The sequence below is a fragment of the Necator americanus genome, chromosome V (genome assembly GCF_031761385.1).
Source record: "Necator americanus strain Aroian chromosome V, whole genome shotgun sequence".
NCBI classification, from domain to species: Eukaryota; Metazoa; Nematoda; class Chromadorea; order Rhabditida; family Ancylostomatidae; genus Necator; species Necator americanus.
The window spans coordinates 36,540,729-36,566,324 of record NC_087375.1 but is presented as its reverse complement, the minus strand read 5'-3'; the positions used below and the strand labels follow the sequence as shown (position 1 = coordinate 36,566,324).

The window sequence follows — 25,596 nt, the reverse complement described above, 5'->3', positions numbered from 1 at the left end:
CACTTGATACTATATCAATTCGTTCCCTTCCAAATTCTTTTTTTTTGTACCAATTCTTTCTCTGACACAACAACAATTATCGAAGCTATGAAAGTAACACTGGTGAAGGAACAGTAACAGTAAGTCATTCTGGCGCAGAAAAACTCGTCCTATTCATTTTGTGCAACCGACTGTATTGTCGACTCTTCGGAATAAGTTGGTGCTGTGAGAACGACACAGAAACACAATCACAGACAGACTTAGGAAACATTCAAAATGCTTAATATCAAAGAAAAACGTCAATTATCAAAATGAGAAAGAAACGAGCAACACCAGTAAAACTGCACATGATCTCTTTGAATTAACGCTGTCATCATCGACTGTTTCCTTGTGCACACACGGCACGATCTCAACTGCCCCTGTGTTGTATACATTTTGCCACGAACTCCAAAATAAATAAAATCCAAATACAAAAAATGTAGTTGGGGGCACTCGTTGGCGCAATTGATTATTTTCCGACGCTCTAACTTTTTCTTCCTAGTAACTTTAGTTCACATGCCATAGATCCTTTAGAACTAATGCTTAGGCTTAAGAGCCCCGACTGATTTGATTATTTACTTCGAGAAATAAGAGGGCCACTGAGTGCTCTCCCTCAACTACATTTTACCCCAAAATACTACTGACTAACAAAAACAATCTGCATATTATAAAAATATTTCGGTTCTCATATAGTACAATAGTGACGACATTCGTCATGGTGTGCTGGCAGTCATAACAATAATGCCAAAGAAGAACGTGACGCGCTACAGCACATATGGAAGATGCTAAAAATAGGAACGCTCACATTTAGAGGTTAAAAAAAAACTTGCCTGGAAGCTTACTTCATATGAACAAATGAAATAAAACTCAGGAATGCTGAACACAATTCCGAGTTCAGAAATACACCCAGCGTGGCGATACATTTGGATATTATGACAAGAGAAAAAACGTTCAGAATGAAGTATTCGCTGGAAGACTAGGCTGCGATTAGTAGCAAAAATCTGCTCTATTTGTACATTTGCAATGTTTACGGTAAAGTATACGGCAGCATTTCTGAATGGATATTTTCAAAAAAAAAACGACCAAATCAAATCCTCTTCTCTTATCGTCTTAGATGGCTTTCGTAGAAACCAACTAGCCTCAAATATACAAAAAGAAACTAAACTGTAGTGAATATTAACGTTAAAAAACACTATATTGTTTCCATTTGCAACAACTGAACTAGATCATAGATATCGATTCTATGAGATAAATGTTGATGAGGTGGTGCTATACACAATGTTCATTTCTTTGTAGTACCATAACTACACCCTCTACCATGCTGTTCCCAGTATCCCTTAAAACCGTTTCCTTTTTATCTGTTCTCAAGTCGAAAAACTGTATAGCACGAAGCACCAAACTGTCATGTACAATCATCAAGCATCATAATGTCGAAAAAAAAACAGAAACAACCTCATAGGTTAAATGTATCGTAGACTCTTAAACGAAATCAACAGGTAAACATGTGGAAAACACGACTAAATTGAATGTAAGCAAATTACATTTCAGTATTGAGGGGAAATGCGTTGTTAAAACCATACAATACACATTAACTTCACAACAAACATTCTACGACCTTCATCTTGAGGTCAGCTACCTGTATATCTCATATAATTAAACGAAAGATAAGTCTAGATAGTTCACACAGGTTGTCATGTAAATGGGGATCAAAACTATCCTGTACTTTTTACCTGAAGATGCCACACATTATAGACAAGATACATTCAACCTTGGTTAAATGGGCTGTACACTTTAAAACTTTATAGCATTTACATCAATCATTGTAGAGTAACCTTAGTCAAATGGATATGGTTACTTAAGTAGTTACTTGTTATGACACAAGAGGCTCACTGATCTGACAACAAGCGAGGCCTGGGCTACAACAATCGACCTAACTTTCAAAACTATGCTAGTACCGCTAATGCACGTGAGGCACACCTGAATGATGACTACGTCAGACTAAAAGTAGTAGTAATTCAGGCGAGAAGACGAAGACGGGTGGAGGAGATAAAGATCAGCTGCGTCCGCCGCGAAGGAGGGGTCAGCTGAGGAACGCCGCGCTGAGAATGAGATTAGGAAAGACACGGAAAACGCAGCGCAGTAATGATAGAGAGTGCCAGACGGAAACGATCGAAATAGTGCGACGGCGAAAGAGCGACCTGACCGATCAACAGGTGAGATCGGGAAGTACTCGGATCGCCACCGCAATATTGTTGTCCGCAGATTAACACTGACCGCGGCGGTGAACAGTCACAATAAGTAGCGCTCAAGATGGATGGGATAGAACATATGGGACATAGCGATATTACTGCTACGATGATGAACCACTTAGCAACTTTCTAAGAACTGAGAGAAGGGTTTTCGATAGTCCAAAACAAACTGGTTGGACTGGTTAACGAACTATTTGGGAAGTTCTCAGTTCCTGTACGCGAAACTTCATAGCTGAAGCTGTAGCTTTTTCTATGGCAGCATGAGAGCTTCACTATGCGCTAAGCTATCTCAGAGCTCACCTAATATTTTGCTGCCACAGGCCACTGTCTAATGTTCGCGCGCTCTCTATAAAAGGTGAACTTCGCCTTTTTCAGATGAGAAGCTGACCCTTGGTAAGGTTCTCCTTTGGAGAAAGTAATAAATGCTACTTAGAAAAAAGAAAGGATTTTGAGGGAAAAGCTAGTGTTCTAATACCTACGAAAAATAAGCTTGAAGCTAGATAGCCGCAACAAAAAAAAAAACAACGAAGTTTCGAACGAAGTTGGTTTTACGACTTTGATAAGGAGTACATTCTCAATGAAGCAGTTAAAAAAAACACCAATTTCCTACTGTAAATCGTTTTTTTTTAATGATTTCCTACCCAGTAAACTCGGACAAATCATATTTTGCAACAACCAATATTCGGTAGCGGAGCAATCGAGTAAGAAAAATCATAAGTAGATTTAAAACGAGAAATCCACAGTTTCTGCAGTCAGAAATTTTTCGCCAATCTGTCAGTCACAACATATACTATGCGTTGCGCTAATGGGCTCTCTTTATTGCTGCCCACTTCTGCCGACTTCTCATAGCTCTATAGGATACGTTATCATCTAAGAGATCAAGCGGCTACTGGAAGGCATGAAACTTATAGATGAATATAAAAATGGATTTTTTTTAAAGAACATTGGCCGCCAATCAATTTCTCCTCAAGGATTCCTGAGCAGTAAGCTACATAGTCTCGCTTATCAACTCGGATGTTACACTAATGGTGATCGTGACATACGCGTACCTCACGCACTTGAGAGGTGAGCAAAATCAATCTTCGACAAAAAGCAGGGCGCTGCACGAACAAAGCATCCGACTTCGAAAATTCGTCAATAACATCGGCTATAGACGTCATGGTGAGCGATTAGGAAGTATACAACTGAGCAAACTACGATTTTTTCGAGGTGGGCGTGGTTGTGGCGGTGACGGTGATGTAGCTGCTGGCGCCGGAACACTGATAGGATTATAGTGTTGCCGATCCTCGGCATTGATACATGGCTCGGATCCCGCACGTCCGTGATCGGGCGGCAATATCAACGAGGAATGTGCATGTGAAGTGCCACTACTGTGGTGTTGACGACTGAGAACGGTTTCTGAAACAATTTTTCGTAGATATCAAGAATTTATGAGCATTAAACAGTAAGCTGAGTCGCAAAATGATATCAAAAAAAAAGGGGTGGGGGGGGGGGGCGTAAATTTTGAATTTCATTTGCAACAAGGAACTTGTGCGTGCTTAATACTATGCTCACCCGTCCTGCTCTAGTTACAAAAAACAACTATAAGGAGTTTATTATAATCAATGGAATTACACCATAGTGCACCACCACTTGAGCATGATCTCTGATATATTAGGTAAGTTAAAGGCATCGCCCCACTAATCTGAGGTGGTACGGATTTCAGGTGGAGTATTCGTATATGGGGATCATAGATTAAAGGAAAGAAGGGTGATTCTGTTCATCTCTTCATAATTGCCGTAAAAAACGGCCCGAACGATACGGCTTCGAGCGATCCGGCGCGCTATTTTCTACAACGAGTTCGATTGGAGCGCGCCAGCCTTGTGCACGCGCCACATATTCCGGACCGTTTTTTACGACAATTTGGAAGAAATGGATGGAATCACTCCCCTCTCCATAATCTACTATCCTGCATAAGAATACTCCACCTGAAATCCGTACCACCTCAGATTCGTGGGGTGATGCCTTTAATGAACAATCACAAACCCTTCCACAAATGTCACCTTAGAATTTTTTTCAGATCATTTCAACCAATAACTATTTGAATACAGTTGAAAGCACAACTTCTAACACGAACGAACCACGAGTTCTGCCAAACTATCGCTTAATCCTATTGCTTCGCGAGAGGTAGAAGGTAGTTGCTCGTCCCCATGTCCTGTTTTTTTTTTCATACATTACCTTCTTGTTTGGCTTGAAAGTGAATATTTTTATTTTGCAAACCTTTGTGGGACCCAAGCCAACCAAGCTTTTCATTCTTCCGCGTTCGATAAATTGATACCGGACCTGTTTGGGAGGATAAAAAAAAACACTGACTTGACACTTCGGCTAGCCCCCTTAAGATATTGTATTGGCCACACTCGTGCGTACACGTTCGCGCAAAAAATTTAGCAAATATATATGAATAAAAATATTTCTATGATGTGCTCTAGGAGAGTGTAGCGCAGTCGTTACCAGGTTCGGCGGCGACTGCACGGTCGATGGCTCAAGAATGCTCTAAAACCGAGCCTTTCATCACTGCAAAGTTGATAGATTGCTACCAGACTTTTGTGGGAGGATAAAAACACTGGTTTGATATATCGGTTGGCACCTGCAAGTCATTGCACAGGTTTCCACGTTCATAAACCTCAAATGTTCCCGAATTGAAGTTGAAAGCAAAGGCGCATCCCAAAAGCATTGATTAACTCTATCCTTTTATGTTTTATGATTTGTTCCAGAGATCAGAGATGCCCCGAAAGAAAATATCGACACAAGCTGTTCTTTTATTATCATTGTTGTAGAAAAAGCTTAGTAGAAACTTTACCAAGACACGCATTTGGAAATTAACCCACAAACTACGTGCCCAAAGCAACGTTCTTCATAAAAATCAAGCAAGGAACGTATTTCGCTTCGGGAAGAAAGTGCAATTTCCGATGCAATATTTCCAATGCATTAGTTTGGAGAGGAAATGCATCATGTATGAGTCACCTGACAACAGAAAAATGGTGAAATTCGAGATTCACAAATGCATATTTGTGACTAAACATCCGTTCTAGTAGAAGAATTCTAGGCTAGTTATTTATATTTGCATAACATTAGCAGCGTCGAGAAAATCCAACAAAACTTCCCCGCATTCCACATAAGAATAAAAGTGCAGTTACTACTGCTAACACTCAAATCTCAAAACTAATGAGGTTCAAAATCTAGTGGCGATCCAATAACGAATAATATATAGAAATAGTTCAATTACGGCAACATGCAAAGCTATACATCGTCGCGAAACTATTAGCTAACTGCGCTATCTTTCGTCTTTCGCGATACTCTCAGCTCAGAAAACATTCCGACGGTGTAAAACAGTCAGTGACGCATGACGCGTAAATTGTTGTACAAGTGTTCTTGCATTTCGCAGACATGACGCGATACTTCCATCTATCTGAACCAAAATAAGCAAGGGCTATAGCACACATCAAGATAGCTAACTGTTGGTATAAAGGATAAAATATAAAGTGCCTGGCGTTAATCAATCCGCATGAGATGCGCCATCGCGTCCACTTCAACCCTTTGAGGTTTACGAACGCGTAACTAGTATGTACAATGACTTGCGGGGTCTAGTCAGTATGTCAAATCAGTGTTTTAATCCTCGCAAACAAGTCTGGTGCTAATTTATCTACCCAGAATGGATGAAGGGCTTGATTGGCACTAGGGCGGAATCGAACTTACGATCAATCATGCTTTAGCAACAGTAGAACTTCCTACCGACTGTGCTGCACGGCCCGTAGTGCCACATGATAGATAATGACAACAAATTCTAGGCAAGAAGCCACATATGTAACCCATTATAAAAGACAAGTCACCATCTCATCGTGAAAAAGACAAATGAGACAATGACAATTGCAAAAGACATTTTAAAGTGGAAATGTTTTCAACTTAATATTAAAAACTTGGGGAAACATGCTCATTAACTTCTAGCTAAACTGAACTACAGTTCATAACATAATGAAATGAATTTTCAGGCAAGAAATTCATCCCGTTAGCTATTTTTGTCAAAATTAGTCTTCTAGATTTATTTTCAATCTTACTACTTTCCTCATCAAACCTCTACTTTTTCCTCCGAAAGATCGATCTCAAATGAAATGGATCTTGAGAGTTGGCAAACCACTCAAAGCTGTTTTCGTCGGTCATACATGCGTCAACAAAGGGAAATAGAAATAGTAGAAATAACTACGCACTCGCGTCGAACGTCCAACAGTTTGTCAAAATTAAATTCAATTGAATAGCCGCCAAGAAAAAAAAACATCGCAGGAAGTAAATGGAACGCAAACATACCGTCAAGATCATTCTCCGTTACTATTCGATCCAATGGTATCGCTCCGAATCGTTCCTCAAGAACAGGGTAAATAGTTAAAGGGCGTTGAACGGAACCTCGCTTAGAAAGATGGGTTGAAGGAGAAAACTGAAACATACAAGAGCTCAGCTCTGCAATCAAAAAACCCTTACTTCTTCTTATCGAAGACTATTGATTATTGTAATAATGCTCAAATTGGTGTACCTTTGCTCGAGGCCTTGCATGCCATGCATTGTGTTTCACACACTCGATAGTAAAACGTTTTTTCGCTTCTTTATTCAGTAAACCCTTCAGCAATCTGCAATGTAACGATCTCGTCTAGAGCTCAAAGTAAGTAGGAATGTTCGAATATTTGATCTTTGAAAATGAACTAATTACAAAATGAGAGTCGAATAACCACACCATATCCATTTGAATTCTTAGAGAAAAGAAAACACATTGAAATCGAGAGTTTGAAGAATGGTATATTCGAATATTCGGAGAGAATATCTATGTGCAATACTAATGCAGTTACTAGCACATATCCTGAAGGATGACACATGTGTGACTCAAAGTGGATTTTTAGTGCACCAGTTCGTTATTAAGGACCTCTCTTAGGGTGAAATAGCTCCCTACATATTACTTGCTTTTTCTCAACTGTTTTTTATTCCAAATCGATGTTGAGAACGAAAAATGAGGAATACTTCCCATGTGAGCAGGCAAACAAGAGACAATAAGAAGTGAAGAAGGAAAAAAAGAGAAACCCAAAGTCTCATAAACAATAAAATCTTGCCATCGAAATTGTGCATGAAAGAAAGAATTTAAATAATATAACATCTAAAGAGATTCCAGACAACCTACATGACTAGATCAGGATGCAACTCTACATTTGTGGGCATAACCAAATCAGCATGAGCAATATTATCAAACAACCGCATGATCACCTGAAATCTTAAAATTAAATTCCTCAACAGTTCAGAATGGTTGAACTGGAAAAGAAAAAAGACACTCACCGCTCCTTCGAAAGGGTACAGACCCGAGATCATATTATACAAGGTTACACCACATGACCACAAATCAGATGCAAACCCACTGCAGTAAGCAATTCTTTTGAGTAAAATAATCAATTGGAACACAAGAAAAGCCAAAAATGATTTGGAAAAAACATACCTGTAGCTTTCAGTATTCCCTGAGACCAGTTCTGGCGCTTGAAATTTCGGAGTTCCTTGAACAACTTGGCACGAGTCATCTTTCTAAAATGGATGTGTTCTTTACTGTAGCTAGACGATATGAACATGAGATCTCTAAACGTAGTTGGCCTCCAACTTCAACATAGGAGAATCCCTCTGTGATGATTTTATTTACACAACAGAAAAAAGAAACATTTCAAACAATACTACTGCAATTCGGTAGGAATGGGAATGGAAAAAACTGTCATTTTCATTGATTCTACGGAATTGCAACAGCGGTTTTATTGAAAAATGCTCGCGCAGCGGAATAGTGTGGAAACTTTTGCGACGGAGGGATGTACGCATTGCTGAGTAAATATTCGTGAAAGAAAACAAAACAGAAAGTAATCATGGTGTGAAAATCAAAGAAGAGTTTTAGGGAATTGAAAATACTTACGACAGAAAAACAACCTCAGTGTCATTCAATTAAGCAAGGAAAGCATAACTACTCTCATAAAATGACACTTGTAAACCTAGAGTCTAGATACAAGATCTCATTGCAAAAAGAAAAAAAATGACACAATTCCTACCTGGAACTTTGACAACTCCTCAGCAACCCCGAAATCGGAAATTTTTAGCGTGTAGTCTAAGGACACAAGTAGATTGGCTGGTTTTATGTCTTTATGAACTATTCCAACAGAATGTAGGTACTCAAGCCTGAAAAGTTTTTTTTCTTAGCTGCAAACTCTGAAAGTAAGTGGATTTAACATGTTTCTAATGGAAAAAGGTATATCTCACCCTTTTATCAAATCTACGAAGTATCTATGGGTTTCTGCGTCAGGAAGCCGATTTTCATGTGCAGCGTCGAGCAACTGTTGCACAGAACCCATGCAGAACTCAAGTACCACATACAATTTATTCTTTTGTTCTCTTCGAAACACCTGAAGATACGTAGAAAATGTTGTAGGCCTAGTTGAAATAAAAGTTTTTCAGCACAATTGAATAGAGTAGAATAAAATGGAAAAGTCCAATTGCTTAGCCGTGCTATATTCCCATGTTCTAAAGCGGGACGAATTACCTCTATCAGTCGAATTACGTTCTCGTGTTTCACTTTGTTGAGAATTCGCAATTCGCGCTCCACGTTTTCCTGTCCATTTTGGATTTTCCGCAACCGACTGTGCTTGATGATTTTCACTGCTCGACGTACCAAAGTTGTTTCATCAACAACTTCCTTAAATTAAAAAAAGTTTGCGGCATTATATCGCTACTACTACGAATATTACATATTACTACTCATTACAACCACTCAATTCTTCACTTAATATATATATATATATATATATATATATATATATCATATGCATCACATTACATATCTATTTATTCACATTACAATTATTCATAATGACTTTTCTATCTAACAGTCCATACGGTATAATAGTATGAAAGGTTCACCGTTCTGTTAAAACACCTAATTTTATAACTTATAGTCAATAAACCATCAACTTCAAACCTACTTTAACTTTAGCATACGATCCTTCACCAATTTTTGCTCCAAAGAGGTAGCCATTGTGAGATTTTGGACCTTTCTCCGAGAAAATCTCCTCAACAAACTGAAAACAGAAAGACCACAATTATGAACTGGTTCGGAATACTTGAAATGGCATGTGAATAGATAAACAGACCGTTCCCTCATTCAAGGGCGTAAATAACAATCCCTGACCAGCAATAATCGACTGTACTCGCTCTGCAGATAAGCCGACATCATCATCAACTTCAGTGAACTAAAAGCCTTCGTACAACTATACACCACAATCGGAGCAAGAGAATGAGTACGAAAATATACTGTTCAGAGGAACCTATTGAACAAGGCACGGTTCAAAACGTAGGCGAAAACAACATGAAATCCTCACATCTTCTGCTTCAGGGGGGTGGAGATGCCACATATGGATGTTCTGACGAAGATCGCAGATATCGTCTTCCTCTGGCGAGTCTTCTCCACCAACGGAGAGTTTCTGGAGATTAAAACGTATGATTTAAACTAAAATACAGCAATTCTGTAGCAGTGGCTATCTTGCGTGATGTAAGCCGGAGCATACATCAACACTATAACTACTTGACAATAAAAAGTGCTAACCAATTGATTCGAAGAGCATGGAAGCATAGGTGAAAGTCTATCACCAGGAAGATCACTCCTAACCTCTACATATTGTGATGATGGTCTAACATTCACTTGCGATTCCTCGTCAATTACGTCATCAGCAATTTGCAGCTGAAAATCGGCGTAGGTCAAATCAAAATCGAAGATTTCGCCACAAACTTAGATCTCCAAAAGAAATGCAATGAACAGGAAGCAAAACTAACGTCGATTGCTGGGGCGAGAACGCCCATGTCCATCACATAAAATGTGATCAACGAAATAAAACCCGTGTCTGAAAGAAGATCCACAAAAATTGACCAGGAAATATGAGAAGAGACAAGATAAGAAAAACACTCACAATCACCCGTGCAGATCAGATAGTAGCGAAGGTACACCGCTTAACGATTCACATCAAAAGTAAAATAATCTCTAAAAACAATATACTTGAAATTGCTCATCCGTTTAAGAACTTATTACTAAGCGAGGTATACTACGAGACTCAACTCCAATTCAAGTCAACTTTGCTCTTATTTGAGAAGTATTCATTCTATTTTCATCGATACTATGCAATTATTTCATAAAACATAAGAGAAGACTAACAAAATGCTGAAATACCAGTATATTCACAGCTCAAAGTGAAATTCACGTCTTGAGTAGGATCACAGTGATCTCTATAATAAAATCTCTACAACTTTAATGTTGTGGGAACAGAATAAACAAAAAATAGCTTATTATTCTACTCAACTCTCTCAGTGGAAAGAGAAAAGAAAAGTGGAGAACATTATAACAACCACAACCCTTAATGTGCACGAAGTCACGAATCGAAACCTCAAGCAGAAAGGCATGATAAAGGGAAAAGCTGCTGAGGAAGAAAAAACAGCTAATATGCAATACTGTGTACAGAAATACAAAAATGAACCTAAGAACCCCTAAACAACCATAAGAAAACAATAAATGTCTAATCTAATTCAATATCCATTTGGCCATCTGGAAGCAGCGGCACATCACTCGCTGGTACCTAGAAATACAACATTTATTTAACGAATTTGCTAATGGGAAATCCGCACTAGAAAGCAAAAAGAAAACTTGAAAGAAGACTTCTTCCAAAGGATGTGTCTCGAATGAAAAGATAACGTTAGAAGAGGTTAAAGAGACAAAAATAAACCTTTCGAGAAAATTTCAAATAGTTTGCCTTTAATATGATTCACGGGTCAACATTTCAAGAACACTTTTTAGGACCAATACAACTATTAAAAAAGAAGAAAGGAGATGGAAAAAAATGGAAACAGAAAAGAAATAAAGAACTCTTTTCATAAAACCGGAAAACTTCAACTGCTTAACGATCAAATGTGTTGTGTGGAAGGTCAAAGATGGTAAGTAAATGCTGTGCCTTCGACAGAAGAAAAATAGAAGAAACCAAACAAGTCATTAACTCTTAAATGCGTGTTTTTGAATGCTGTAATTTCTAGTTTTCAACTTGTGTGGAACACAACAAACGCAACAAAGAGGGAGTCAAGTGTTAAACTTGATGGGACCATGCACATAATACGATTCTCATCTAACAAATTATTTCTTTTCTAAAAAATGTCGGACTGCAAGGTAGAAATAGCATTGAAAGGAGAGGATTAAGGAGGATTGAAAGGAAATATTAAATACAGCTGTTTTTGTCTCTAATTGTGAACCTTTTGACCGTCTACCGTGCGCATGAGAAAGATTTTCCTATTTCGCATAGTCTTACCCATGTGTCCATAAATTTTCAAGCATTTGAAAAGAGTACTTAGGAGTTGGTCCACATTTTTTGGGAACTTTCAGAAGATAACATTTCAAGAGTTGAAATTTTGATTATCTTGTGATTCTAATATTTAATATTAGAATTCTAACAATAATTCTAACACTAATAGAAATAATATGTGAAATCAAAGGTGTCAGTGAACATACTTCTATCTCTCCTTCAATCCAATCGGTGTCGGGCGGATACATTTCATGTCCTTCCTCAACTAATGTTGGAGGCTCCATAACATAGTTTTGCTGCACCTAAATCAAGTGCTCTGGGTTCCAAAAGAATAACCTCACATCAAGAAAAATTTGAGCTAGGACGAATACTGCTGAATCGCATAAAAGATAAGCCGAAGCTCTGTCGTGGACCTACCGTCCACACATTCACAAAACATCAGCACTAGAAAAAAAAACGCTATCCAGTCTACTGCGTTCGATCCTGTGACCAAGCGGCCAAAGGCGCAATGATATCAGAGCAAAAACCATGTGACCGCCACATTATCACAGCGTGATGCCACAGAAAACAACAAACACTGTTACACATACGCGCTACTGAGTTTAACGACATCCATCAAGGGTAATTGTTTCTGAACCCAAAATTTTTAAGCGTGTTCACCTCCGGGATGACATTTCGTTGGCTGGATGTTGGCTCGAGACAGGGTCGCAGTTTTATAGGCTCTTTCATATAATCCGAATCCATCACTTCGGCGGTGAGAAGCGGTGGGGAATCACTTGTTTCAACTACCTTGACCGGTAGCACTGTAGCGTTACCCATCATGATCGCCGAATTAGATCGTCCTTTCACAAACTGCACTCTGCGAACAGAACTATTTGCGCGATAACCATAACCTGTAATAATACTATTCGATAATACTAGACAATCCGATGACCTAGTTAGGTCAGTTATCTTAGTGAAAGCGAAATAATTTCATACGGAAAGGATTACAATACCGTATTCATCATCCACCAAGAATCTGTTCAATTCGTCATCCGGAAATGAGAATGGAATCTTATTTGGCTGACCAACATATCTGGAATGTTCCTTCTTAACAACGGTTTCTTCAAAATGTAACTATCGTGCACATGCAATGCTGCACACGTAGCAAAAGGAACAACTGTTCGGCTTCATAAGAAATAAGTCTAGACAGGACGAGAATAACGAAAAATTTGATGTTCTCTACGATTAGTCTACATTCAATTCTGAAATTTTAACTTTTCAAGATCACTCATATTAATTTTAACTCTTTTTTTTTGATTTCTCAAAGAGCACGTACATAATATACGTCCTGAAGACATCTCACCCGCAAGCGACAAAAATTCCTTTCGAAAAAATATAAATAAAAGTGTAAACGAGGATCTCGCTACCATGTTCTGGACGACTATATGATATACCTCACCTAACCAATAGCACAGCCCCTTGAACGAAAAAATCTAGAGCGATCTATGAACTGCCCCACTGCTCTGACTTTCTAAATTGAAAAAGAAATTTTTCACATATTCGTTTCTGTTTTGTAAGATGAAAGATAAACATCCGTCAAAAATTTTCGAACGATTTTAGCAGTTGAATTGTGATTGTAATTGTAGAGTTTAGAAAGTAAATATTAGTGGGGAGTCTCTCATAGTGAGGCTCTACAAATCTTCATTCATCCATCCAGACAGACAGGAAGGAAGGAGCCCATGTGGCGACAACAAGTGGACGTAAAGGGAAAGGTCAGAAAGGTACATAAGAAAATTTTAGTTTCAATCACAGACTAAAAAAATGTCACTGATACTGTCATAAAAACAGCCATTGAACGAAAAAAAGAGTAAACACGACGACTGTGAAAGACATTGTGCGGGTAACAGGACAAGCAATTGAGCCAACGCAGTGTAAAGGAATGGCGAAGTCAAATCTCGGTTACGTGCTCATTCGCTGTTAGACGACACCAGAGAACGCACTGACACCGAGAAATCCCAGTATATTCCAAGTGCAGGAAAACAATACTTGCAAACGTAAAACACGACATCATGAGCTAAGCTGCATTGCACTTTTCATCTACATCCTTAGTGGAAGGTCGCGAAAGCACGCCACAAGAAAACGAGAAGTTTATGACCCATTAAATTGAACTTACCCACCACCAAAGAAGGAATAAGAAAGAAAAACAAAAAGCCATCGAGACAACTAGCAACGCATCAGAAAAAAAGGAAAATAGCGACCTGTCCAGAAAAAAAATGCACGGATCGCTGTTTTCCTCGTATTTGCCCTTGCCCTTCTGTTCGCTTATAGTAGCTAAGTTAATAGCTACTCCTACATAAAAAGAGCTGAATCGGACAAGATATAAGTGTGGAAATTAGCCTGTTCCTGTGCATACCTAAGAATAGAGAGCACTTAGGAAGAGAGGAATAAGAAAATAGAGAGCACCTAAGAAGAGAGGAATAAGAAAACCATGGTGATAGCAAAATACGAGAGTATTTGCTACACGATAGCGTTATCTTAGCAAATCACGTGTGAACGTATCAGAAACATGAGGATGAGTCGGGAAAATAAGGATGGAATAGTTCCCCGAGCAGTTTCGAGCGTGTGCAAGTTTTGGTAACGTAAACGCAGAGTAGATGAGATGCACTACTTGTTAACGTGTTTTTCCCTAGAATTATATCTATTATATTATATTGTATTCCTCTTAAAGAGAATTACATTGTCTAAAGTCTCCAATGAAGAGATTTTAGCGCAGGTCCATAGTTGGTCAGTTAGCTATTGATCTACTTGAAAATAAACTAACGAGCAGTTAGTTATTTTTGCTGAATCTTAGATATACACCTCAGAGTAGTCTTTAATTTCCAAAAAGCTTTAATTCTCTTATTACATTTCCTGCTGCTACTAATCTCTCCATTTATGACTGTTCGAGACTTCTATATTAGCAAAACCCTATAAAAGTGAACTCTGCATATAGAAACCCCACGTTGAATGGAGAACTTACTCTAATTTCTTTTTTGCTGAAACCGTGAGAGAGGCAACAACTTTAAGGTGAAAAAGAAGATTCTGTGGAGCTTATCCAATATATAAGCTATATGTTATATAGCATACCATTATTTTCTGGAATTGTAAAGAAATAAGTGAAGAATTTGGGGTTTTGAAGATGGATACTCTTTAAAGTGGACATTGATCCAGTACTTATCGTCCTGCTTACAAAACACGCCCGACGTCCAATCCAGTATTTAATACTTAAAGGCTGCCTATTACGACTCTCACCTGGTGATGGAATCCGCGAGAAAAGCTAGAGATGGAGTTGTAGATTACGGGGTCCATAGTGGTTCCGGTCATCTCTCCTTAACTGTCTTAAAGAACATTGTGGGCATCGTTTTAGTTCTCACGAAGTAAGTTAAGACGATCTGCACGATCCGTCCCTCTCAGCAGCCTATTGATTGGTTTATCTTGATCATGCTAGTGAAGTGACCTCATTTATCTTCGACCGCTCGCACGAGGATGCGGCGCGTTCACAAGGGTAGCGCGTTGCAACTGAAATCGTCGTATAAAACGGCAACTTTCACGCCGTTTTTAAGACGATAAGGGAGAGATGAATAGAACCACTACGGATCCCGCAATCTACAACCCCATCCCTAGCTTTTCCTGCGGATTCCCTCACCACACCAGATTCGCGGTACGCTACCCTCAATCGAACTTATTGCAAAGAAGCCAAAAAAAAATGTTTTCGACAAAATTAAGCCTGTGGAGAGCTTGAAGAGTTATTGATAGTAACGATAGCGATTTTTTGACTTGCTAAATGACTCGCAGAAGCACTTAACATGGGTGGTTCACGATTTCTCAACAGAGTCTCACGCAATTAGTGAGGGATATTTGGAAATTATCAGCAAATGACTTCACAACTTTATGAGGACAGAAATTGCAATGAGTTAGAGAAAATTGGGAAAATAATGTAAACTTCGTATGTTATTCTCGATATGATGAATAACCCACATGACAAAACAACACAGAAGAGACAGAGAAGCTTCCGACATCACAGAAGGCACAAAAGACACAGAAATTATACTTACGACTCGTAATTGTTGTGTTTCGCTAAATGCTCGCGAAAGTGTCGAAAGCATTTGGACTGAAAGGTGCATTGGGTGTAAGGACACCCGAAAGTTGTTGAGCGACCGAAATGCCGAGATCTGAAAGCGGTTGACAAAAAGAAGGAACAAGAAGCAAAACCCTATTGAACCTTGAAAAGATAAATAGCTAAATAACAAGGATAGATTATAGCCGGATCACCATTAAAAAAAGACAAGAGCAGTTCTAAGTTATAGTAGAAGCCTTAGTTTCTATTTCACTCTTTTTTTTTCTTTTAAAGGAAAAGACGTTATACCAGAAAGCCAACCGAGAGAATGAGGAAACAGCAGAATCTTATTTTGCGCGAAGAATCACTCTTTACGTCAAGATCCCGCCTTGACGTCAGTTGAGAACTTTACTTACATAGAATCGAGACATTTGTCTAGATAAATTCGCACAAAGACGTCAAGTATGTGTAATAAGCTGTACGTGGATAAAATTACATTCTTCTATAATAACACACACACATGGACGTTGCGCTTAGCGCCACGACAGAAAATCGAAATATCAGATGGAAAAGAAGAGAAAGAGAGGAAATTTGTTTATGGAGAAAGAGGAACACTTACGACGTAAACGAGATAAATTTTCGAGGAAACATGCAGATAAACCTTTAAAAAAGCAGACCTTGTTTAAAAGGACAAAAAAGGATCCAAACGCTTTCTATTGAAAAAAGCTTTTTGGTTTAAAAAAATGATAGAATTTTTAGTCGTAAACAATCCTAACAGTTTTTGAATTTTACGTAGATGCAGGTGCATTGTAATTGTTAGAACGAAGTGAAAAAAAATGTACTTCCTAATACGGCCAAACCTAAAGCTATGAAGAGCTCTTAATGAATTCATTTTGAAAAATTCCAAAAATTTACCCTAAGACTTAGCAGTAGAGTAAAGATTTATTCTACTAAGTGCTATTGTCATATTAACGTTGCTAGGTGACAGCAACACAGTCACGTCTATGAATTCTTGCTATCAATAAGAAGAGTTGCAACTATTATGTGTAGATTACCATTTTTATCTTAAAGAGATAAAATGTTAAATGGAAGCCAGATTACACTAATAAAATCTCACTGCACGTGTTGTTGATAACTAGCAGGTTCCATGTAGGCCTCATGACAGTACGGACATTTGTATCCCCAGTCACGTCTGGCAGTGTGACTTCGCAATTTGTGTCTTCTCAACGTCATTTGACTAGCTGAAAACATCCATAGCTGCTGGTACTTCATTGAAAACATCCCCACTTGAGTGATGTTACGAAAGTAACAAGGTAAAACCTCAAAACAAGAGTTGTGAAAAAAAAAGAATTGTTATTTTCAGCAGAATTCTGCAACTATATCAAAGGAACAGCAACGGGACTTTCCAGAAAAATGCAATTCAAGCTTTTCATTTCTGTCAGATAACTATTTACAAAATGTTCAAAGAGCGTTATGAATGGAGATTTCTAAACTGAACAACTGCTAGCCCCTCCCCAGCAAGGATCAAGGATATGAAGATTCACCTTAAAGAGTTTTTAGAATTGGTATCCATAACATTATGGCGGAAACTACAAATAGTTTGAGCTAATCTACTTGATTTTTCAGACGAATTCCGGAACTTAGAAAAGTAAATTCAAATTTCACTATGTATTGCATTAAAAATCAGTGTAAATCCAAACTCCAACCTGCTGCGTAATCGCAGTGATCACATGCGAAAGGTCTCGCATCATTGTGAATGTTCATATGCTCGTCATACGAACGTTTCGACGATAAACTTTTCCTACAGATCCTGAAATCATTACATATTCGGTTGAACATTTAAACATTAACAAAATGAAATATTTTGAAAACCGTTATTTTTCACATTCCTATTCTAGATACAAGTATTGTAAAGAAGTGTAACGCTGAATGAACGTTGAAGAGTTTGAACGATATTTTCAGGACTACCACCGTGAAAATTTAGGTAGTAGATCAATTAACACAGAAGAAAACAGAACAGCATGTCCTACCTAGAGCCTTTCAAGGTCGTTCTTATTCGGGAATGTGCAGTTAATCACTGTTTTCAGCGAACCAATGTTTTTATTCGAAAAGAATGATAACAGAAAAAGTGGCACAATTTCGTGTTTGCAAGGAGTAAAAACAAAACAACTAACTGATAACGTTCCCGAGATGAGTGCTTCTAAAAAAGAGGCCGCAATAAATAATATAACTCGTTTTCAACACAGAACTTCTCCCGTCGGTGAAATATTGTTGCTTTCACGCTGTGAGAAGAAAGAAGCACACCACACACCCTTCATTTCTTCACCCTATAACTATCTAACTATCTCAGTGACAAGTAAGAACTCACCCTCGAGTATCTTTTTTTTCGCAATTTAATTTCTTTAGGTCAAAATTACGAATGAAACCTAGTGCTCGTCCGGAGATAGTTATCTACGAAAATTCAAGAAAGGTTCGTGACTGTAGTAATTAAATCACTTCCTGATGTTATTGCTGGACGCTACTTATTACAAGTGAGACTTAAACTTAATAAAAAGTTCGTCAAAATTGATCCATTACATACATTCTTACATTCGGTTTAATGAAACAGGGCAGTAACCGGCGGCAACCTTGGAAGCCTCCAGAAAACTCTAGCAGCAGGGGCAGGTGCTGATCAAAACACACAAATACACGCAACAAGTGACAAGCGTTCCCTTATTCCTTTCGTGAAGTAATACTGTATTTATGTAGCTACAGCAGTAGTGTTGTTACTGTCTCAATCTGCGTCTACACTAGAAAAGTTAATCACAGCTTTGTTTTAAAAAAAAAATAATACTGTTACCCGCAAAACCATCGAGTACGTTGTGCGGGTGGAATTAAACTGATCATTTGAGATTGGTTGTTGATAGTAGATGTCTTTGATTTCCCGTTTTTATGCACTGAGGGTCCAGGAAGAAGGTGGTGAGCCTGTAATGATAATGTGACAAGAAATATCATATGATTTTCATGTATTTTTACATTGTGTTCTCAGGAACATACGCGGAAGAAGTTGATGCTAACAACAATGTAAACAAGGATGTTGTAAGGACGAATTTGAAAATTGCGATAAAGTTATAAATTTTTAATTGTTGTTGATACTACCAGAATCAGAATTTAAGGCGTCTTTCAAATGACCGAAATCACGAGGTGTATGTTTTATTTGCAGCTAACACATTTACTGCTTTGATTCCTCCTCAGATACTACAAACGTGGCTTTTTATATATTTTAGTGGAGAGGTTGCTCCCTATAAGGTAAACCTCCAAAACAAATAAAATAAATAATAACCTCCAAAATAAATAAAGTAGATAATAGACTTATTCTTTGGAGTGTATCCTACTTCAAGAGGAGATATTTTCTTCGCAACAAGTGAAAATTTTGTCCGCACAAAATTTAATTTTGTTCTACGTTGAAAAAAAGACAATTCTCTCAGTTTTCTTTTTGACCTATCAAACTCCTACTAAAAAGCTCCTAAACTTGCATTCTCATCTATGAACAAATCTGGGCAAATCAAATCGGGAAGTTTTGAGCAGATCTTCAGGGCATGATGGTTATCGGCTGCAAAAAAGTTTATTTGGGTTCGTATGAAATGTTTGGAATAGGATCAGTGATTGTGATCGAATTTCAGGATCAAAAGAACTGTGAAATCGTAATAAAGAGTGTTAAAAATCTTGACTCTTGCTTCACTTTTATGAGCAACAAATTGTAAAAATTCTTCTTGGAGGAGAGCAGCATTTCTTTTGGAGTGCAAAAAGCGTTGAAATAGTAGAAAATGGGAGATCGTTGTAAATGCTGAGGAATAATTGACACAAAATCAAGAATACAATAACGAGCAGCCACTAAAATCATAGGACGCGCTTATCTTTACCGAAAATTTGTAAATGTAACATAATTTCATAAGCACAACTCACAGTATCTGATTTTAAACGAGTGACAGGCAGTGAAAGCTTCCCATGCCGATTGACGAACATCACCTTCATTTTCATGTGAAAGGGCGAACGGACACCCTCGAAGAAACTACTGAAAAATCCAAACAACATCAAGACGAAGGAAAATAGCTGCTACTACGGATAAGTGCCTCTATATACGAGAATATCCTGAGGAAGGACCATTGAACATTGCTCGAAAATAGCTGCTAGCAAGACTGCGAGTACAAAAACAGCACCACACGATACTGTCAGCACAAAGACAATAAACTATTTCGAGAAAAGAAGAAGTTCTCATCGAAAACTTTCTCTGAACTCAAGAAAGAGGATGCTAGTAAACAGGAAGCTTGACTGCTGTCGATTATAGAGCGCCGTACGTAGCTACGGTAAAAACAACGACGCTCTTCTTCTCACAACGATTGGAGCGCGGCGATCGATGTGCTGCAGGATTAATAAATTGTTTAGGAGGAGCTCTTTATCCAAGGAAAGGAGGAAGTTTTAAGGAAATATACAGTTCTGGAAGGTGGTATACCACTCGTCGCGACCTCGGCTGCGAAAGCGTAGGCCATGCCATGAGAATGTGGAGTATTTCTTTATTTCATGGACCTAACATGGGTATATCACTGATACACGACTGGACGTCTGCAAAACTAGCCTAATTTGTGCTAGTTTGGACCAGACGTGATGGTTCTTCTTATACTGCTTCGTGCTGCAATCTAAAACGTTGAGTATAAACGGTCGGGCACAAGCGTGAGCGTGCGACTTGGTGCATTACGGAATTCGGAAGGAAGGATCATTCCGAGAACAACTTTCATCTGATATCTTTTCTTTCTCTGCGAGAAGAAGTAAAAAGTGGGCTCGATTCTTTGCAAGTAGACGGTTATTTATTTACTAGTTAGTTTATTTACAGTTATTTATCAATGTAAACAAACAGCTCCGGAACAATACCTTTCTTACGACGTCCTCTACTGCAATGCGCCACTCTTGCGCCCTGCCCCCGCCTGCAATTCGTCGAAAATCCATTCGGACTCCCCAATGGGCAATTCATTTCATTCGACGAATCGCAGGCGGGGCGGGGCGCAAGAATGGTGCGTTGCAATAGAGGACTTCGTAAGGAACCGCATTCCGAAGCCTTCTGTCCACGGGTAGTAAAGCAGTAATTTTTTAAGGATAGCATACACTTCCTCACTTCCCTACCTCGGTAGAACGAAAAACATAGCTGATGGTGCCTGTATGTTCGCAGCGTAAACTCCCGAGACTTCAAACGTCTCAAATCTGGATCGGGCAGATTTTTCGGCTGCTGTCCTACTGACATCTTGGAGCCCGTCACTCAGCATGTCCAGCGAGAACTGTCGGATAAATATCGACAGAGAGGAGACCGCTTTCGAAAACAAGACTATCTGGGATTGTGCACATAATTAACGCAAAAAGAAGAAGAACCTGGAAAAGTTCATATCTAGTGTTTTTCTCGAGACAATACATATACTTAGTTTTGCTCGGGATTTTCTGAATGGTTCGGGATTTACTATTATTATTATTATTTTCTTAATATTGTATTATTGTGTTTTGTATTTTTATATTATTTTAAGCATATATTATTATAATATTATAAAAAAAACCTTATGCCTCAGCCCATTAACTTTCTAAGCACAACTTTCTAAGGTCCATAGCAGAATGAGCAGATTTTTTTAAAATCAAGTGCATGTCCTCTTGGAAACATGCACTTTATTTAAAAAATCTTTTTATTCTATTATTTATTTGTGCATTGTTTATTCATTGTCGATTTATCTTTATTTAGTTTGTTTGTTCAACCTTTCTATTATGTGCTTTCTGAAGGGAAAAAAGGGAAAAAAGTGGCTGGCGTATCAATCCGCTTATGATGCGCCGCAACGCTTTTTGCCGGAATTCGTAATCGTTGAGGTTTTGGAACTCGTGTTGGCCTATACAATGACTTGCGGGGCCCAAGCGATCAGGCAAATCAGTGTTTTTATCCTCTCAGACAAGTCTGGTACCAATTTATCGACGCCGAAGTGGTGAAGGGTTTGGTTGGCTGCAGGGCAGTTTCGAACCATCGACCGTCTGGCTACAAAGGAGCTCGAACCTTGTGAGCAAATAAAAGCCTATAAACCTTATAAATTGTACCAACGTGGTGTAAGAATGATTTTTGCGACTGATCGTTGGAAAATGGATTTCTCTGACCTGCGGACCTCCACGCCTAGTGATAAATGCTCATGGAAGTTAGGCAGTAGAGCAACAGTAGTACGTATTTAATGATAGCTATGTCAGGGAAATGCAAACTTGCAATATTTTTGAACATTCATGAATAGTGTCCATGTTTTTAGGCCCCTTTGGGACACATGCCATATATGCGCGTCCCGTTACGACACTCAAAGGACAGAAGGACACTAGACGTTTTCTCTCAACTTCTCAATAGCATTGTGTGTTTTTCATTCATCCGGCATTACTTATTTCCTGTTTTCAAGCAATATCACATATTTTCTATCCGATATTCGTTTCGTTTCGTTTACTATTCCTAGAGTAGCTTTTGGTGGGAATTTTTCAAAAATTCATCTGTGTAATTATTGTTTTTTTCACTGTTTAATGCTTAGTGAGCCAAAAAAAAAACACAGAGTATCTATGAAATGTTGCATGTTATTGTTGTTGTTTTTGTCGCTGCTTGAAATGTTGCTGCTTGTAAACATACACTTTCCCTGTTTATTTTTATTCTGCATAATCGGCCTTCTGGTTTTTTATGAGGTTAATCTATTGTGCCTGTCTCACGAGAAGGTTAAGCGTTAGACCAGGTGGTGTACGAGATGCGTATCCGATTTCAGTCGTACTCTTCATCCTGATTTCGAGCAAAGAACTAAGCCTGAACGTTGTTGTAATCGAAAAAAAAAATGTTTTTTTTTCTACAGGAAAAGAAATCTGCTGCACAAAAACCACACAACAAACATTATTTTTTATTACATATATTACAATTGTTATCATTGGAAGATTTACTATTTTACTATTTACTTTATACTATATCTATTTTTATATTTGTATTTACTATTTACTTCATACTATTACAGAAAAACACCGATATAAATGTGTGCTCTCAGTGAGTAAATTGAACACATTCCTACATAGAGGATTAAGGGTCCCACAAAAATAAAATAGTAGTATTAGAAGCAGCTAAAGCAAGAAATAATTGAATAAATTAGGCATCAAGAAGCTGAAGCCACCAAGAGTTTTTCCAGTTTGGGCCTGGAAGCAGTAGCTGAATGCAATCAATATTCCATGAAATATTGTAAATTTAAGAAGTAATAGGCAATTACCCACTCAAATTACGTTTCACAAATAAGATTTATATCATGATGTATAAAATCACTCAGATTATCCTTAGAATAAGGTGATCCAGTAAAAAAAGAAGTAGGAATAGTTGGTAGATGGATGAATATGTAGCGCTTTCAAAGTAGTTTGCTTTTGAAAATGATCTTAAAGTTTGTTCCACAAGGTGGCGACATAATTCTGAATCTATTTAAATGTTGAATTTATTAAACTATTTAAACTAACTATTTAAATATTCTGAATCTATTTAAATATTTATGTGATTTATTACGAAGTTCATTCTAGGTTAGATTGCCCACACAGCGGATTTATTCTCTCCTTATTTTCTTATTTTATTTTCATTTAGATCAATCGATTTTTATCCTTTCACTCTTTTATTTTTTTATTCTATTTATTAAAATCTATATATTAAGAGACATATACAACAATGTACATAACGAAAACAATAATATGACAATAAAGAAAAATAATAATATAATAACAAATAAAAGTCACAGTATAGAAATAAAATATATAACGATATATATACTCATATTAAACATATGTGTTAAATAATAAAAATATATTAAAAATAAAACAAATTAAAATTTATCCATTCAAAACTTAAAATGAGTGAAGCGGTGCTCACTTTTTACAAACTAATAAAATCTGTACTCCTGTACTTGGTGGAATTCATCTTTCGAGGTTTTTTTTTCATCAATTCGGTTTCTGGACAATAAATGGATTACATGGTGTTGTTTAATGTAACGAAATGATATAACTTCACCGCAAACTTGGCTTGTTGTCATGGCAATCGGTGATCTCGTAATCTTTTGATGTTTTTCACTGGAAAACAGTGAAAGACCTGACAACTTCAAGTTCCATGACAGCTCTTGAAAGATCCACGGAAATCAGTGTTCGCCGCTCGTTTTTTCTGTACTCAATGGAGGAAGTGGGTTCGATGGGACCTAGTTTTCCCCTCTTTTTCAGTGATTTTCTGCAAAAATTTCACTTTTCTTCCAAATTTTTTTCAATTTCTTCTTTTTTTTCTTCAAATTTTTCTTTCTTCAAATTTTCTCTTCAAATTCTTTGTAAGATTTTTTTCGGAAGCACGGAAATGCGTCTCTTCCCCCTACTGTTTGTTACCTGCTACCGCGCATGTTCCTGAAGCGTTATGTAAACAAATTTCTTACGTGCACAGCACTTGACACGCTCACTTCCAATAATCTTTGTTTCTTTCCGTTTTTCCCTCATTATTCATCTTCTTCATTCTTCTTTTCATCATTTATCTGCGTTCTATCGCTGCACACACCGCTAATACGAACAGTTGTTTCTATCGGGTTACCACGCCAGATGCTACGATCACATTGCCCTTTTATCTCTAATGGATCCTCTTTCATATCGTTGCTTTGTATCCTGGAGAATTGGAGCGAAAAAAACACGCTCCTTTTTCCGAATCCTCAACCGCAATGAAGTAATTTTCTATTCGTAGAACTTGCCCTGAGTGACCTATTTTTAAAGTGGATGTCATCACTTCCAATTCTTCAATTTTTGAAATTAAATCGACCGGGATTTCTTGGATTGGAGCCCTTGTGGGTCCTTAACTTTATGTTTTCTAAGCGTTACTTGTTTAGTTCTTCTTTGAAGTTTTTAGTTTTATCTAGAGGTCAATTTCTTAGTGTTTTTCTCAAAATTTTATCCATAGGTCATTTTTTCCATCTAAAGGTCAATATTTAAATTTATATTACATTATTGGTGATATTTATATTTATTCATATAATTAATGTTAATACTATTATTATTTTATGATATTTATTTATGAAAGTCAATATTTACATTTATATTATATTTTTGGTGATATTTATATTTATTCATATTATTTATATTATTATTGTTATCAATTTTATCATTTTTATTTATTACTTGTGATTACTGTGATATGCGTAAAATTTCGCAGTAGTCAATGTAAATGTCACCAATAATACATATATTATATTTATGTTATTACTGTATTTCAATAATAAGGACGGTAATACCCAAACTTTTGAGTTCACAATTGTGTTTTTTTGAACTTTGGGTTCTCTGACGTCACCGATGTGGTTTCTATGCGATTTTATTACATGAGTTCAAACCAATACAAGTTCAATTCGGTAGAATCACGCTGCATCAATTTTGTATTTAACGACGGTACTGTAAACAAACCCGTATTTGCACCCGTAAGCGTAAACGTAACTTAAATACACACACAACTTTTGTCCTGTTGGGAGATCGGGAGTCGCAATTTCATCTGGCGATGATCAAAGATCAGTCTCTCTCAAACAAACAGCGAATTACTGTCGAATAGGATCAGCTGCCAGTAAACTCATCGGGAGGGAATTCCTAAACCGGAAAGGTGTATTCAGCATTTGGGGAAGTACGGTTACGGTAAATAAACAAATTTGAGTCTAAAAGTAAATAAATAAGTAAATAAGTTCTAATATGTCCCAAAGCTAGGCGGATACATATTTCGCCTCTTATGCCTTGTCGACTAACGAGCTGGATTCTCGTCCATAAACTCGTTACCGTAATACTGTCGTTCTAACGTCCTTCCTCTCATCCC

At 37.6% G+C, this 25,596-nt stretch overlaps 1 protein-coding gene across 3 annotated transcripts; it reads right to left on the bottom strand.

Moving 5' to 3' along the window:
- Positions 1-1,881: 1,881 nt before the first annotated feature.
- On the bottom strand, positions 1,882-21,022 carry RB195_016281 (uncharacterized protein; the record flags this gene model as incomplete). Of its 3 annotated transcripts, XM_064207366.1 has the most annotated exons (26): positions 1,882-1,995; positions 3,317-3,414; positions 3,465-3,665; positions 6,609-6,735; positions 6,832-6,925; positions 7,468-7,550; positions 7,620-7,698; positions 7,777-7,859; positions 8,366-8,492; positions 8,574-8,716; positions 8,854-9,006; positions 9,293-9,388; positions 9,461-9,559; positions 9,689-9,790; positions 9,913-10,047; positions 10,140-10,207; positions 10,274-10,312; positions 10,924-10,933; positions 11,854-11,949; positions 12,308-12,540; positions 12,643-12,722; positions 15,724-15,840; positions 16,843-16,966; positions 17,432-17,535; positions 18,565-18,689; positions 19,671-19,745. In XM_064207366.1, 26 exons carry the CDS (start codon positions 19,743-19,745, stop codon positions 1,882-1,884), a joined length of 2,805 nt encoding a protein of 934 aa, XP_064063246.1. The 3 variants fall into 3 exon arrangements, with proteins under 3 accessions (XP_064063246.1, XP_064063247.1, XP_064063245.1); XM_064207365.1 differs by lacking the exons at positions 1,882-1,995; positions 3,317-3,414; positions 10,274-10,312; ... (7 more) ...; positions 18,565-18,689; positions 19,671-19,745 and having other exon boundaries at positions 3,424-3,665; positions 10,140-10,172; XM_064207364.1 differs by lacking the exons at positions 1,882-1,995; positions 3,317-3,414; positions 3,465-3,665; ... (12 more) ...; positions 10,140-10,207; positions 10,274-10,312 and adding an exon at positions 20,883-21,022 and having other exon boundaries at positions 10,874-10,933; positions 19,671-19,779.
- Positions 21,023-25,596: the final 4,574 nt, after the last annotated feature.